Source organism: Glycine soja, chromosome 17 (assembly GCF_004193775.1).
Source record: "Glycine soja cultivar W05 chromosome 17, ASM419377v2, whole genome shotgun sequence".
NCBI lineage: Eukaryota > Viridiplantae > Streptophyta > Magnoliopsida > Fabales > Fabaceae > Glycine > Glycine soja.
Genome location: NC_041018.1, coordinates 34,036,288 through 34,052,477, shown reverse-complemented (window position 1 = coordinate 34,052,477; position 16,190 = coordinate 34,036,288). Strand labels below are relative to the sequence as shown.

At 34.6% G+C, this 16,190-nt stretch overlaps 1 protein-coding gene and 2 long non-coding RNA genes across 3 annotated transcripts; all 3 read right to left on the bottom strand.

Moving 5' to 3' along the window:
• Positions 1–7,387: 7,387 nt before the first annotated feature.
• Positions 7,388–7,884, bottom strand: LOC114391992. Its single transcript, XR_003662222.1, has 3 exons — positions 7,770–7,884; positions 7,587–7,614; positions 7,388–7,481 (listed from the first exon to the last, which is right to left on the bottom strand). It is a non-coding gene; the product is annotated as an uncharacterized LOC114391992 (long non-coding RNA).
• Positions 7,885–8,270: 386 nt separating this feature from the next.
• Positions 8,271–8,610, bottom strand: LOC114391991. Its single transcript, XR_003662221.1, has 2 exons — positions 8,459–8,610; positions 8,271–8,327 (listed from the first exon to the last, which is right to left on the bottom strand). It is a non-coding gene; the product is annotated as an uncharacterized LOC114391991 (long non-coding RNA).
• A 151-nt stretch (positions 8,611–8,761) lies between these two features.
• On the bottom strand, positions 8,762–9,574 carry LOC114391672 (probable cation transporter HKT7). The gene is made up of 3 exons (XM_028352650.1): positions 9,491–9,574; positions 9,088–9,251; positions 8,762–9,006 (listed from the first exon to the last, which is right to left on the bottom strand). The coding sequence occupies exons 1-3, from the start codon at positions 9,572–9,574 to the stop codon at positions 8,799–8,801; spliced, it is 456 nt and encodes a 151-aa protein (XP_028208451.1). The 3' UTR covers positions 8,762–8,798.
• Between the last annotated feature and the right edge of the window lie 6,616 nt (positions 9,575–16,190).

Genomic DNA, 16,190 nt, shown 5'->3' with positions numbered 1-16,190 from the left:
ATGGGGAAGTCATGGCGGTGGGTAGGTGGAGGAAGTTGGCGACCCGAGGTTGAATGAAGTTATGGGTACTGCTGCTATCAATTAATACGGTGAGGCGGGTGTGGTGATTGAAGCCAAAGAGATGAAAGGTATCGGGGGTAGGGAGTCCTGAAAAGGAATGGAGACTTATGTGAAGGGTAAATGAAGGGTTGTCGGGCATGGGGTGAGTGTTTGGGGAAGGTGAAGGAGGAAAACAAGGTTTTGGTGAAGGTTCGGAAGGGTTGTTGTCTGCGATAAAGAGAAGGATGTGTCCCTTGCAACGATGGGTGGAACTCCACTTATCGTCGCAATTATAACACAATCCTTTCTTGTGATGGAAGGCCCTTTCGTCGGGTGTATGTTGGACAAAAGGGGGCTTAGGTTTAGGTCCAAGAGAAGGTGAGGGTAATGGAGATGAAAATGGGGAAGTTTGAGGCAGATGGCAACGGTCACGTAATTTGTCCTTTTGCAGCTTGGCAAGAGCAGTGGCCTAGGGTAGCAAAATTGGTTGCAAGGCCAATACCTCACGACGAATGTCTGGCTCGAGGTTGAAGATGAAGTAGCTGATAAGGCAATATGGTGGAAGCCTGATGACACGGTTCACCAGACATTCAAACTCGGCCAAATAGTCATTGACCAACCCGTGCTGATACAACTTGAAGAGGGCCCCCTTGGGGTCGTCATAGAAGGAGGGGGAGAAGCTAGAGCCAAGGGCTTGTAAGAACCTAGACCAGGAAGTGATGAATCCATTACGGAACATCCACTGGTACCAGCTTAAGGCAGGATCGTCCAGGTAAAAGGACGCAACAGTGATGCGCTCTTCTTCCAGCGTGCCTTGGTATTCAAACACCTGAGAAATCTTGAAGATCCAGCCCATCGCGTCCCTAGCTACCGTCGAAACGAGGAACATCCAATTTAACAGGAGTACGTTGGACGGGGCCAGAACTGGAAGTGGAAGGCGAGGTGTGAAAGGTAAGATGATTGAGGCGGTCGAGGATGGAATCGACTTTATCCACAAGGTCGGAGTGTTTGTTAGTGAGGGAGGTCTAGTTGACAGAAAGATGGGAAATAGCCTCCTTGAGGCGATCGGTAGTGGTTTTGCGCGTGGCGTGTTCGGCCATGGCAGGTCAGACCTATTGTTAAGAGCAGAGGTGAGGGACAAGTAATGCTTTGTTTCGAGGACAAGGAGCCTCTTGTAAAGAACTGATATGGGTAAACTTTTCTTACTTACTTTTCATTACTTGCAACCTTCTTAATATACTATTTTGATAACAGAATTCATAACAAACCCGCATAACAAAATTACAACAAGTTATTATTCTAACAATTATTATTTCTAGAATGTGTAATTGGTTGCAACTGATTTCTATTTGTGTTGGTGCCATTCCTTCAGGTTTCATAGTCTTGCAGATATGCAGGGCGTGTTGTATCTCTTTTGGGCCTCCTTATGTGGACTTCGAGTGAATTGCTAACAGATACTATTCGAAATCTCACTAGAGAATTTATTGTAGCTTAAATCAATATGAGAGAGTTGTTGTAACATCCCAATATCAACAAGAATTTCACTTGAAAACTCATCATAACCAAGGTAAAGCCTCTCCAAGTGGCTGAAATTCCCAATAGTGAGAAGCAAATGTCCAGATAGCTTGTTATTGGATAGAATAATCCAAATAATAGCAGTGACCGAACAATTTTGGGAAAATATCCTGTAAGAATGTTACGCTGAAGGTCAACAATGGCTAATTCCAGAAGTCCAAGCAGGCCTATGTGAAAAGAACCATTAGGAGTTCTCTCCCATAACAATTTTATGAAGTGACTTACACTTCCCAAGCGATCCGAGTATAGTGCCCAACCAACATGGGAATAGTTTCAGGCAATCTGTTTTGGAAGAGGTTCAACATAGTGAGGTTCTTCATCTCTGCAAACCTCGTCAGAGGCTCGAGAGTGTGGTGAGGAAGGTAGGGATGGGGGAGAGAAGTATGAAAGAAAAGGAGGTTTACCAATTTGTTGGTGCCGAAGATAGAAAGCAAGCTTAGTCTAAGTGCATTGACATGTTCCCGGTCACTGGTTACCCTAAACCAAGTACAATGTGAAGCTGAGGAGTTCCATGAAAGAGCACTGGTAGGACCCGTCACCGAAGCTTGGAAGGTTAGTAGCACACCATCTGAGAAAGAGGTTGCATGGAGTAATTGAAAAAAGAGAAAGAGCAACATCATCGTGGACAAGAAGAGGAAGAGTCTTGTGAGAATCAACAGAATAACGAACACATTAACTTTTTTTTCATTTTCTAATTTTCAAACAAAAACGATGAACATAAAGACGAAAATGAGAAAAAAAATTGAATAATTTTTTTGTTTAGCGAAAAAAATTGGATCTGAATTTCTATTTATATAATTAGTATTTTTATTTGCCTATTTAAGCATTTATTTGAATTTTTTATGTTTTAGTTAATTTAAATATAGTTTTTAATGTATATATTTGACAAATTAATAAAAAAAAATTGTTTTTACTGTTATAAAAATAGTTAAAGGTCAATTATCAGATTCAATTCCAATCAAACACACCAGTAGTCCAATCGTGAAAATTAAGGACTTTCAAAGAAGAGAGAGGATGGCCTTTGATGTAACGATGGTGAGGGTAATTGACAATTGCATCTTTAGGGGGACCGAAATAAGGGCTACGGATCCCACGATTCCGTAAAAATGAGATGCGATCAAAGTTGGAAAACAGTCTAGTGCTAGAGACCAAGCGAGCTGATTTTATGAAAAATCAACTAAAATTAAATCCTCCATTAAATTTATGGAGCTTGGAATACACCCAACGAGTTCATTTCGAGAAGGTGAAGTAAATCGGCCAACAAATGCAGGTAATAATATTTTTTTAGTACGTTTGGATAGATAATTTTAACTGAAGAAAGTACTTCTTCAGAGAATTTAAATTTTTTTAATCTAAAATTTATTGTTTGGATGTTTTTCTTATGAAAAAAAATTAAATTTTTAGAATTTTAAAACAAAACTTTAAACAACTAAAAATGTGAAATTTTCAGTTCCTTCTAACATGTGAGAAATTGAAATTCTCTTCTTGACAGAAGAATCTTCCAAAAAATATTCGCGTATTTCCTGTATAATATTCATCATCTCTTCCACCTGAAAATTCCCAAAATCCTATTCTCGAACTTGCGTGACTCTTCCCTCACGCCGATGATACTCTTCTCTTTGCATTCATTTTCTTTCACCCTCACAATTTAATTTTTTATCCAAACACAAAATTTAAAAAAAAAAAGAATTTCAATTGAAGTATTTGAAATTCTTAGAATTTTAAATTCCCTCGTCCAAACACTTCTCACCACAAAATTCTTTATGGCTGAGACCAATCTAAGAGAGTTATCACAACCTCTCACGGATTTCACCTAAAAACCGGTTTTCGTCTAGGAAGAGCCTTTACAAGTTGGTAAACTTTCCAATAATGGGTGATCCAATGATCATGTTATTAGAGAGACTAATCCAAACAATTGTCAGCAACAAAACCATTGCCAGAAAAATGTCCCATGAGTATGTTACCTTGTGTTTGGATCAGGAATTTCAAAATTTCAAAGAATTTGAAATGTCTAGAATTTGATTGCTTTGATTTTAATTTCCTTCATATATTTTTTAAAGCTTTATTTGGATAAATCAATTCAAATTTCTTTCATTTTAAATTCTTAATTTGGATAGGGCAATTCAATTTACTCCATATGTAAAATTTCAATTTTATATTTTAAATGGATGAAATTTTAATATTAAACTTTATAGAAAATAAACACAATCTAATTTTGAAATATTAATTAAAAAATATTTTCAATTTTTGATAATTTATAAATACAAAATATTGATAATTTTAGCTAGGATTGTTTTGCCTTACCAAAATTAGTGATGTTTTTAAACCGACATCAACCAAGGCTATTATTCGGTTGACATCAAATAGGGTTTTTCTTTTGTCAAAGTATGCTGGGAATATTTGTCAGTTGACATTAGTCGAGGCTATTTTTGGGCTAACGTTGGTTGAGTCTATTTTTCAGCTGATGTTGGTTACATTTTTTTACCAATGTCAGCTAGGGTTTGTTTGGCCGACACCGGCTAGGGTCTTTTCGAACGACATTGACCAAGGCTATTTTAGCCAACATGGGCCTAAAAAATCCTAGCAGGTGTTGACAAAAAAATCTACCAAATATCGGCTAAAAAATAGCTTAGTCGATGTCGACCAATAGAACCTACCCGATGTCGGCTGAAAAACATCATTGGTCAATGTTGGCCGAAAAATCCCTAGTCGAAGTTGGCTAAAAAATAGCCTTGACCAATATCGGACAAAAAACCCTACCCAACATCAGCTATAAAATAGCCTTGGCTAATGTTAGCTAAAAAATAGCTCTGACCGATGTCAACCGAAAAAAATCTAGTGGATGTCGACTGTAAGAACCTAGACGATGTGGACTAAAAATAGTCATACCCGATGTCGGACAAAAATACCTAGCTGGTATTAGCAGAAAAAACCCTAGCCAACATCTACCAAAAAACTTAGCTAATGTGGTTAAGAAATAGCTTTGGCTGATGTTAGCCAGGAAACCCTAGTCGATGTCAGCAAAAAAATCATAATCGGCGTCAATTAAGAAAATCTAGTTGACATCAGATAAAACACCCTAGCCAACATCAGCTAAAAAATAACCCTAACCGATATTGGCTAAAAAATAGCTTTGGTTGATGTTGGCTAGAAAAACCTAACTAATGTCGGCTGAAAAACCCTAATAGGTGTCTACTCAAAAGTTAGTCATGACCGATATCAGTAGAAAAAATCTTACCAACGTCGACAAAAAAAATCATTGGTCAACATCAACTGAAAAAACCTAGACGACAACGACAAAAAGAATAAAATCCTTGGCCGACGTTAGCAAAATTTTCTCATGACTGACGTCAGTGAGAAAATAACCCTAACCAACATCATCTAAAACAAATCTTAGCCAACATCGACAAAAAATAGCTTTGGTTGACATCATACAAAAAAATTCTGACCGAAAAATCTTTGGCCAACGTCAGTTAAAAATAACTTATGTTGATATCGGCCATAAAAACTTTAGTCGCCCATAGTTGTGAGTGTTGAGCGAGAAAGAGTCGCGAGCAAGAACGTGATTTAGAGTTAGAGAATTTGAAATCTTATTGTTTTAATCAATCAAAATGATTTATAAAAATATTAAAAATTAAATCTCTTTTCAAATACTATATCCAAACAAGCTATTTTATCATGAATCATTTAAATTCTTTAAAAAAATGAATTCGCCTATTAAATTACTACATCCAAACACAAAGAAAATTATCTCTAATGCTAATTTGTGTAGCAACTTACACTTAACAATTGAATCGAGTATATGTGCAGATAGAAAATTCATATTCGATATTAGAATCTGAAGATGATTCCCATAACATGTTAAGAGGAAGAGTGACAGTTAAATTGTTCAAAGAAAAATAAACAAAAAATGAGTTTTTTTTTTCCAATCTACATAGAATGCTGCCCGTGAAGGTGTTACCTTGAAGTTGCAACACCTCCAACAATGGTAACTCTTCAATTAACTTAGGAATAATGCTCAAGAACTTATTGCAGTATAGGTTCAATAGAATGAGATCAGAGAATTCCATTGACTTGAGGCTCTTCAAGTCACTTGATTGTCATTCCTTTTGCTATTGTAGCCATAGTCAAAGCCCGATTATCAAAATCAAGAAGTCAGCTGTTATAGCTGGAATATAGAGTAATGGGATTGTCGATTTCTGACGAAAATATCTTTGATAGTTGGTTGATGAAGAGATTGAGAAAATTGAGGGAGAGGAAAAAGGACAGGGAAGAGAAAATAAAATCTAGGTAAATTGGGGAAAAGGTGAAAAACAAGGAAAAATAAAACAATTAAAAACTGAACAAATCTAACTATTCTAAAAGACTCTCCCAAAGTGGGAAATCTATCTTCCTTTCCCATAATAGAATTTGTTGGTACTAATTTCGAACTTTGCCACACTACTAGAAATACGTCTTTTTAAGTCGGTTAAGTAGTGCTTTTAACCACGGTTTTTAACCGTCGTAACATCCGCCGTCGTAAAAGGTGAAAATATTTTAAAGACGGTTTAAATAACTGTCGTTGTATGTCTATGCTTTTTACGACGATTGTAAGATAACCGTCTTCATATGTGACATGCAAAAATGGCTTTTTACGCCGGTTTTGAAATAACCGGCATAGTAAGTGCAATATACTAAGACGGTTGTGTTATAACCGTCGTAGTATTACCAACTTTTTTTAATTTTTTTACGCCGGTTTTGAAGTAACCGGCGTAGTAAGTGTAATATACTAAGACGGTTATAGAATAACCGTCGTAGTATTGTTTTTTTTTTTTACCTTTTTTAATTTTTTTTGGTATATTTCCTTTTTTTTGTTTTTTTTTTTTTAATTTGATGGGAACCAAAACTATCAAATGAAAATGATGCAAGAAATTAATAAGTCTGTCAAAGCAAATTTATACTAGATTTTCATTCTAGAAGAAATGATCATATTAAATATTTTTAAAAATAAATTAAATTAAACATTTTATTAGTAATTTAGTCAAATAATAATAGTAATAACAATAAATGGGGATGATCTATTTAATAGAAATCCTGTTATGGAGGAATTTTTGCAGTCCACAAAAAGTTAAAAAAACGTTCATATCAACGACACTCATAATATGCTACATCTCCATATCAATAGAACCAACATTCTAATCATGCGTGCTAGAATCATCACAACTGCATCATTTGGAAATTAAATAGCACCTGCAGAAGACATAAGAATTCAGCATGAGTAAATATCAAAAAATTCTTTGAAATTATGTTTATTCCTCAATTATATTAGCTTACCAAAACGAAAACCTGATTAAACTATATGAAAAAAATAAATTTCATGCTCATGTTAAAGCCATAGAAAAATATATTTCATACATTAGAGTTAACTCGTCGGCCTTCGCAAGACTAATGGACTGCATCAATCAATCAATCAACATAGGCAAGTGAGTATCATTTATTAGCAGTATTAACACATTCATATGTTTCAGTTCCTATATTATTTTGTCTTGTTGCTATATTCTATAAAATCCCATATCTAAATTACACAGAAATATAGTCCCTGAACAGGTAATGATTCATATATTCCATCACATTATGACTCGAAAAAAAGACAACTATGAATAAGCACTATGCAACGTGGACATCTATCAGTCTAGGGCCTCTAAAAATAATTTTACTTCTACTGGCCTTCACCTGTAAAGTTTTGATTCACTCAGAACAAACACAACTACTTCATATCAGGTAAATAAAACTCACTTTTCAGCCAGATCCTTATATTTATCAGCATCCAAATTTGCAATTACTACATCTTCCTCCAATTTAAATGTTGTGGCAACTTTCTCGTAAGTCTGAAGGAAAAAAAGAGCATAGTCAGGTTTCACATTATTGGTTTTACAAAAATTAACAACCCCGACCTTAAGGTGATAACAAGAAATCCTCAAAGATATACTTACAGGAGCAAGACTTTTGCAATGTCCACACCTAGCAGAATCATAAAATTTATTAGATCTAGCAGTATGAGTGTTTTCACAATATTCAGTGTGTAATGTAAAACTAAGTTTTACCAAATTTTAGTCCAAACCACAACATGAATTGAAGACAAAAATAGAAACAATACGAAAATTATTAGTCAGTACCAAGGTGCATAAAACTCAACCAAGACATCTTTGGTTTCATCTAAGACAACCTCATTAAAATTTTTAGATGTAAGCACCACTACATTGGAAGGAGCTGTAGCAATCTTCACATTTGTTCCCGCGAGCAAATCTCATAGTCAGGAAATCCCATTAAAATTGCAAGCCAAAAGCACATAATAGAAGACAAAGGGAAAACCAAATTGTATTGATGCCTATCCTCAACATCACCATAACTAAAAAATATAGGGAAACTCGGAAAGTGTGTAGACAGTGATGTTCATGTAAGATATGAATGAAACCAAAAAGTTTAGTGGCTTGGTAACATCTTTCCTACATAAAATATTTTTCCTTTTTTTCAAAAGCTGGTGCAAGATGGCTAATTTTCTGATATGTCCAATTCAAGATAATACATTCCCTCAGAAGTTACACAAACATGTTAATATCACAATGCCTTCGGCTTCATAGAAATTAAAGCGCAAGGTTTCAAAAGCTCAAGCAGTACCTCCTTCCGTATTTACAAACTCAGCAAGTGAATCAGCAGTGCGTGGCCCTTCATACCTATGGGAATTTTCCAAAATCAAGTATTGAATGCAAAAGGAATGATAAATGTGAAATGACAGGTAAATAACTATGAATTAAGATATAAAATTGTGTCAATGTTATATTCCAATAGACAAAAATCTCCTCACTTTTTGGGTTCAAGAGATCCTTTTGGAAACCATTGAATTGTTGGGTACCCAGAGACTCCATATTTGCTGCACAAACTCTTGTGCTCATCACAGTCAACCTACATTACATTAAAAATTAAGCTGTCAATTTAATGGGTAATGAAATTACTGAATCCTCACTGAGAAAGGTAAAATGACAACAAGTGATACCATTGCACCCTTTATACATATATAGTTTAATTTGCTTTGGTGGCTGAATAAATTTTTGGTAAGTGGTCACTATACTACTGCTGCGTGCAGCTTAAATATGCTCTTTTTTTTTTATTTGCTTACTATGTGAATGAAGTTTATGTTGTTAATCTTATACTGGCCAGGAGAGCTTCCATGCTTTGCCACCTTTCATGTTGAATTTCTTGAGCCTCCCAAAGAACATGACCAAGATAAGGATGAACTTGCCTTTGCTACTCCACCTACCCGAGAATCCAACCCATGAATCTTTGCACGTTGCATCAATTTTCAATTGCCTAGCGCAGCTGTATCCCGTTGAGAACCCTACGTTACCATAACCACTGCATGCATACACATTTTTTTCACTTAATATATATAGTTTTCATTGATTAGTTACTCGAGAAAAGAGGTCAGTTCCTTGCCTGATGACTTCTAAGGTGATGTACAACACATTAAAGTTGAGAGGATCCTCTTTTAAGCTTTTACTCTCAGTGATGCAAATCAGAATAATGAAAATGACCAAGTAAGAGAGTTGAGACAATACAAGACACTCCACTACGCTTTTTTCGTTTCTCTTGTTGACATCCTTTTCACATTTGAATGAAGTATATATAAATTTAACAGCTTTATGGAACATAAACAAATGACAGAATTATTAAAATTGAAAATAAAAAAATAAAAACCTTTTCCAGAGTTGCCATCCTGTTTGACAGTGATACCATTGCACCCTCTTGCAGACAAAAGGTTGTGATAATCTTCCTCAAGAGTGAAAAGAGCATAATGAAAAGGGTTAAGAAAGGTGTATAATATGAATGAAGAGATTACCTGAACTTGAAGAGGTGAAGGAAGAGTAAGAAGAGCAGAGATTTCAGTGGCACAGTGAAAGCCAATAGGGCAAACGAAGTCCATTGACTATGGCAAATAAACCTGTAGGATGACTATGCATATTCATGAATGGAAATGTCCTAAGACACAGATTACAACAGAAATAAAATTCAGCTACAAACCTGAAATTCTCGGCAAGAAGGCACACATTAGTGTTTAAGTCATCACCACCAATAACGACGAGCCCATCCAAGTCTACGTTGTTAGCTGTTTCTTTCGATTATTTAACATGCACCATGCAAGTACACTGAACAAGTGCATCACACTTGAAGCAAGCTAAACAAGTGCTAAAATTAATTAAACATGAGCCCTAACAAAAGTCACCTTTCTATGTTGCTTAAGACATTACCATGTAGACAAACAAATAACATTTGTAATAGAGAGCTCATATGGCCGATAAGGGAATCTATGAACTAATAATTGCGTTGATCCTATTAAAATGAAAATTTTATAATAAAATAAAACCACAAACTAAAACAATTTAAGCATAAACAATGGAGACCTTAATTGTGCCTTTCATATAATCAGATGAAACAATTGTTTGAAATTTTAAACGAAATGATGTAATGACACTAAAAATGTTCTACTACATAATGAAAATCCTCTTTAGCATCCGCTTTTCCTAATACTTAAAAAGAATGTTGCCCATTTTTGGCGAAGTGTGGTGATGGCCTCCACGTCTAACGGTGATCCATCAGAAAACCACTACAAAATTAAGAATTGATGACATTATTAGTAACTTAACAAATATTAACCAAACCTACAATCGTAAGTCCATGCATTACGTATACCTTGTTCCAGTCATCCTTCAATCCACCAGTCATTATGCACCACATCCAATGCATGACATAATATCCGCACTCGTACGCTCCAGTTTGGACATGACTCTAAATTTAACAGTGAAAATTGTTAGTTAAGATACAAGACTTCAACATGTACAAACACTTCATTAGAAACAGGTAGAACTTCAATAATTTCTAACCTTTGGTTCAACCCACCAAGGTGCAGCTTGATTAGACATGCCTTGGAAAGAACTGGTTATTGTCTTCATTGCACTAGTAAAAAAAATACAAACAACCATATATATGACAACCATTATTTCTGTATATGTAACAACAGTTACCTCCACAGACCATCATTTGTATATTTGAATAGAACCTGTTAATTGTGGCTTTGATGTTAATATCTGGCTTCTTCCTCAGAGAACAAAACCGAACAACCGTGTTTTCCCTTGGACACAAAACAAATAGTTGCCAATGTGCCCTGAAGCTGACAATTACAATTAGGTTTTTATTCAAGCAAAAAAAAATGACTTTAATTACAACAACAGTTCAACTTACTGATGCAAGTAAGCCCCTAAGTACAACTGCCTTTGTGATTCCTTGACCCATGTTTGAATGTATTCTTGGCATTGTTCACGTCTGTCCTTAGCATTGTGTATAGATTGAGGCTCCAACAAACCATACAGTGACTGATCAACTTTGCTTCTACCACAGTTATTCATAAAACTATTTGCAACACAAGTCATGAATATTGTAAATGTTTTAGATTCAAGAATTTTGGTTATGACGTAATCAAACATAAAGGTTGACGAAAAATGACTTACATGGTACACAGCTGCAGGATAGATATGTTCAAACACTTGTCACCTGATATTATTTCCGCTAGATCAGCATGTGTGATGAAAAATTTTGCCCCAACATCAGGAAGTCCAAATTGTGTCGCCTCCCACGGCACTTCCACTGGACTCTTGTACACGTAAAACAATGTCTTCATCAATTCGCCCAACGGATCAGGTTCCGCTGCAACCTCAGCCTCACCAAGACGTCCAACTGGCAAACGCGCATTATGATTTGAATCCTATATGGTACAAGAAAATAAGTAGTAAAATTAATCACAAATGGTGTATTAAATTAAATGACATTAGGCAAGGCGATAATTATATTACTTACATCAGTTATAGGCTTCACTAGATGTCTGGGCCATGCAATGAATGTGCTACTCGCGTCCCTGCATACTGAATCTCTGCAGTGGGAAACGGGACACTGGCGTCACCATCATAAATTGTGTCAACACAAACCCTTGCTACATCATCTGCGTAAGCAACATTGTGTATAATGCCACCAACTCCATACATTTTTCCCGAAGCCACCACCTGTGTACTATCACCACACACAATGTATAACCCCACAATAGAAGCATCAAGAGAACTAAATTTTATTGTACAAAGTAAATGAATAAATAAATAAAAATATCTAAAATAGTTATAATTTTAAATCAAACTGAGCTAACAACTGCTCATAAGTTTGGTTCGGGTCGAATACCAGTAAAAAAGAAAAGTTTGTATTAGAGTCAAGCTGCGAACTCAACTCATTTGTAGACATGTTTTTTTTTCTGAATTCTCATTTAGTGTCAACTATCCCTACTCTAATTTTATTTATTATGTTTTAATATTTAATCTTCTATACTTTTGTACATTTAGTTTATTGTTTTAAATATACTATAGCAATGTGTGTGACATGTTGCCTAACTAAAAAAGTGAGAATTTAACCTTCAAATTGTTAGAATCCAATTGATGTTCACTTTATTTTATATAATATGTTACAATATAATATAAAACATAAAGCACTAACTTTTATTTATAGTAATAATCTATCATAATCCTAATTAAATAGGAAACAAATCATGAGATAATTGTTAGAATCCAATTGCAAGGTATGGGGCTGGAGTCCCACATTGCAAATATGGGATTTGAGTGTCAATTTAAAAAGGCCTTGGGCTCTCCAACTGCAATGGCTAGTTTTTGAGGATTGGTTCTCTCTTGGTTCTTGTCAATAATAAGGAAATATGAAAGCCAATCCTGGGAGGTAATTCATATAATAATAAAATATGGAACTAATCTTAACATATAATTGAGATACAATTGGATGTTTTTCATTTATTCTAACATTATTCAACAAAAACAAATAGAAGCCTTTTCCACTAGGTAAGACCAGCTACATGGATAAAATAATGTCATTGTATTCTGTTAACAATTAATAAATTCGTGCTTTTAGAGAAGCTAATGTGGTGGCAGATTATGTAGCTTCAGTGGCTTATTCTTATAACATAAGTTTACATTTACTTGCTGTTCCACCATCTCGGTGTGTCAATTTTCTGTTGAAGGGTGTAATGGGTCTTCCATTGACCCGAAGAACTAATATGCTAAAAGAATAGTAAAACAAAGCTATGCTACTTACCCAAAAAATTGTTAACCGAATTAACATACTAAAGCAAGTAAGCAACATGGCTATATGAAACACCTCAGATTCCAGAAATAAATTTTGTACTTGCACACACACACATAATGAATGAATGAATGAATACAAGAAGCTTTCTTTCTTGATTGCTTTCTTAGTTACTTGAGGATACTTTTAATGCAAATTAGTTGAAGAAGAAAGAAAGACGCGTTACTTGAAGAGAAGAGGTTTTTTAAGTTAGGGTTCTTCGCCTATTTTATTAGTGTTATATAAGCACCACATCAATAAAATTGTTTCTTAGTGTTATATAAGCACCACATCAGTAACTTCATTCCCATTTAACTTGATGGCAAACATTTAGAAGTTTCCTCCTTGATTCTCCCTAGGTTTAACTAGTTTCTAACATTGATTCTGACATAAAAATAACAAGTAGTGCTTTTTACTAAAATAAGAAAACAAACAAAATAGAATTGGATTAAACAGGCAAACCATGAATCTTCAACTATTAATTTCAAATTCTGCAGTATACATGAATCGAATTAGTACAAATACAGTTTCATTTTCCTCATTTTGAATAGATAGCATGAAACTGTGAAGCAAGCAACTTGTCAAGCAATAGAAAAAATACCAGACCAAGACACATACATTGATAACAGTACAAGAATCTCAACTGCTTCAGATGAGAAGAATCTTGGCTACTATTTCTAACATAAAGTCCAAATATATACGTCTTTTCCGCCAATTACTCTATAGTCATCATTAAGCCAGCTTGTCAATGTCACCCATTATAAGTTGATCAGTTGAACAATTTGGAGAGAAAAACATGTTTACAGCTTTAAAATATTGAATTTTAGAACTCAAATTGCTATTTATTTAATTTCTAATTTAGGTTCCATTTTTCTTTTGGCTGGTTTGGTAATACACTTGAAACTTAAAGCCCTTTCTGACTCATGATAGCAATCACTTAAAAAGGTTATAGCCAGAGGAGTTGGAAAATTAGTATGCAGGCTTTGCCTAGTCTTTTGGAGGTGCATGCATGAGAAATTATTGGATGGTAGAAAGTATCTAGACTATTAGGTACGTGTTTGTAGTCCTAGTTAATTTTCAGCAGATGTGATGTCAAGTTTTTTAATTTATCAGAAAGTTAATAAAATTCAACTAATTATCATTTAAAAATCAAACTAATTAACTAGAATCATAGATAAGTAGTACTAGTTCTAGACCAAAGTGCATGTTTTAGGGGTGCCAAAGTATGTTCTCTCAATTTCACAAATTATGCAGTTCAGCTATGTTATAAACTAGACAATTTTTTTTCCTTTAATAATTTCTCATGTGAATCTTCAAGATGGTTTGAATTGGATTTGGACACCCCTACTCAGAAGCCTAAAGAAAAGAGAAAACTATTTGAAATAAGATTAAACTCACAATATTTATAGGTTAGGAGTAAGATTGAAATTAAAATATCAAAAAACAGTACAAATTTAGTTTAAATATGATCTGAAAATGGTAGCACCAAACTGCAATAGATAAAATTAATGTTGAATAATTCCTTACAATAAAATATGGGCCAACGGAAGTGGAGCAGGCTATGGACCAAGGGTTGGACCTGGGTCCTAGGAAAACCACTGAACTGTACATAAAGAATATTCCAAAAGAAAGAAATAAGAAGAAAGAAATAAGGGGCTGTTAGGAGTTAATAGTGAGGTGGCAATTAGTTACTGTACAGGTAGCAGGAATACTAGCTGTGTACAGGGGATGGAAGCATGGTTTTTGAGAGCCAATTAGAAGGGGATCTTCTACTGAGGAGGTGAAGGCTCTGGAGTGTGGTATTGTGTTCAATTTTCTTAAGTGTTGGCTCTTATGATTGAATAATACAGTAGGTGGTAATACCAAATTACCAATCTAGTTTTTCCAGTGCTTTCGATCATTTTCTCCCGTGCTCTAAGTAGCAGCATCAAAGGTTTGCAAATTTTGATTTGAAGTATAGAATGAACTATATTTAGGCCAAATATTATGCCTCATTATTGATATTCCTCGTCTTCAATCTAACTAGGTTAAAGAAAATTCCAACATGTCAGGACAGGTTATGGAGAGAGTTGAATCATTGAAATAAAATCAGATAATGAAGAGAGATTGGAGAAAAAAGTGGGAAACATGAGATCAAAATTAGGGAGAAGGGAACTGAATTTTTTTTAACTAAACTGAATTTAGGTTGACAAAAAGGGACTTTTAATATCATGGCTGCTATTAGAACTATAGTCATGGCCACACCAAACTATCTCAATCTGGTTATTTACCAGATGTCACCTAGGCTAATGGTTCCTACTTCCTTGTTCCTACACACAATCACAAGAGATTGACACAATCACAGGTTATTTGTGTAGCAAGCTTGGTGCATATGATTTATATGCTCTCACTTAAGGGGGGCTTGTTATAAACTTGAATTGTCATGAACCAACTCTGTCAAAAGATTAAGCTGTTAGGCTGTTAGGTGAAGACACACATGGTTTTATGTTATATATCTAACAATAGTAATCTATTAATATAGCTTACAGGTTCATTATGCATACAATTTTAGGTCCAAGTCAACGCATATATTTTCATGAACGAAATTAGGACCTGCATATTCATTATTAGATTCATATATAAATTTTTGTCCGTACTTCCATAGTGTCCATTGACACATTTTCAGCATATGATTCTCTTTTCTATCTCTTTCTCCACAACAATGAGCCCAAGGAGCAGAGTTTTCTTATGAGCATCAATCAAGAACGTACAATTATTTATATTACATGATAGACAAACTAAATTTAGTTTATTAATATTGAACACTTTTTTGGATAATAGAAATATTTTTAATACTTTAACTAGGTCATTTTTATTTGTCTTAGAGTAGGCATTATGTGCACTTTCTTCGTCTCTCCTTGCAGTGGAAAAACTATCAGGCATATCTCTATCATTTTTTGTTGGTGTCTTACAAGTGAGACTCTAGATATGTTATTTCTCTTTAAATCTTGAATAAATGAACAAAAGAAGTAGCCAATATAATTAGCTATAAAGAAAGGAACAAACCTCTATTCTTGGAATTGGATGACCGTGAGTTGTGATTTGTCTTTACTTGTCACTATTCCAAATCGTAAGCAATAAACTGAATAAGAGAAAAAAAGAGCAGATTTAGGAAGAAAGCTGAAATATGTTGGCAAGCTAAACATGAGTGCATCTTTATTCAATCAAACCATGATTGATGAACAGCCATTGATTAATGATATGTTTAGAGGATAAAGTGTAAAGTTATACTTACAGCCATTGAAGGAAATCTAAGTAGAGGTCCACAAAAAGAGTTTCAACACTTATTCCTACTTAGAAATAACAAAAATACAATTAAATTGATTTTATGTTTG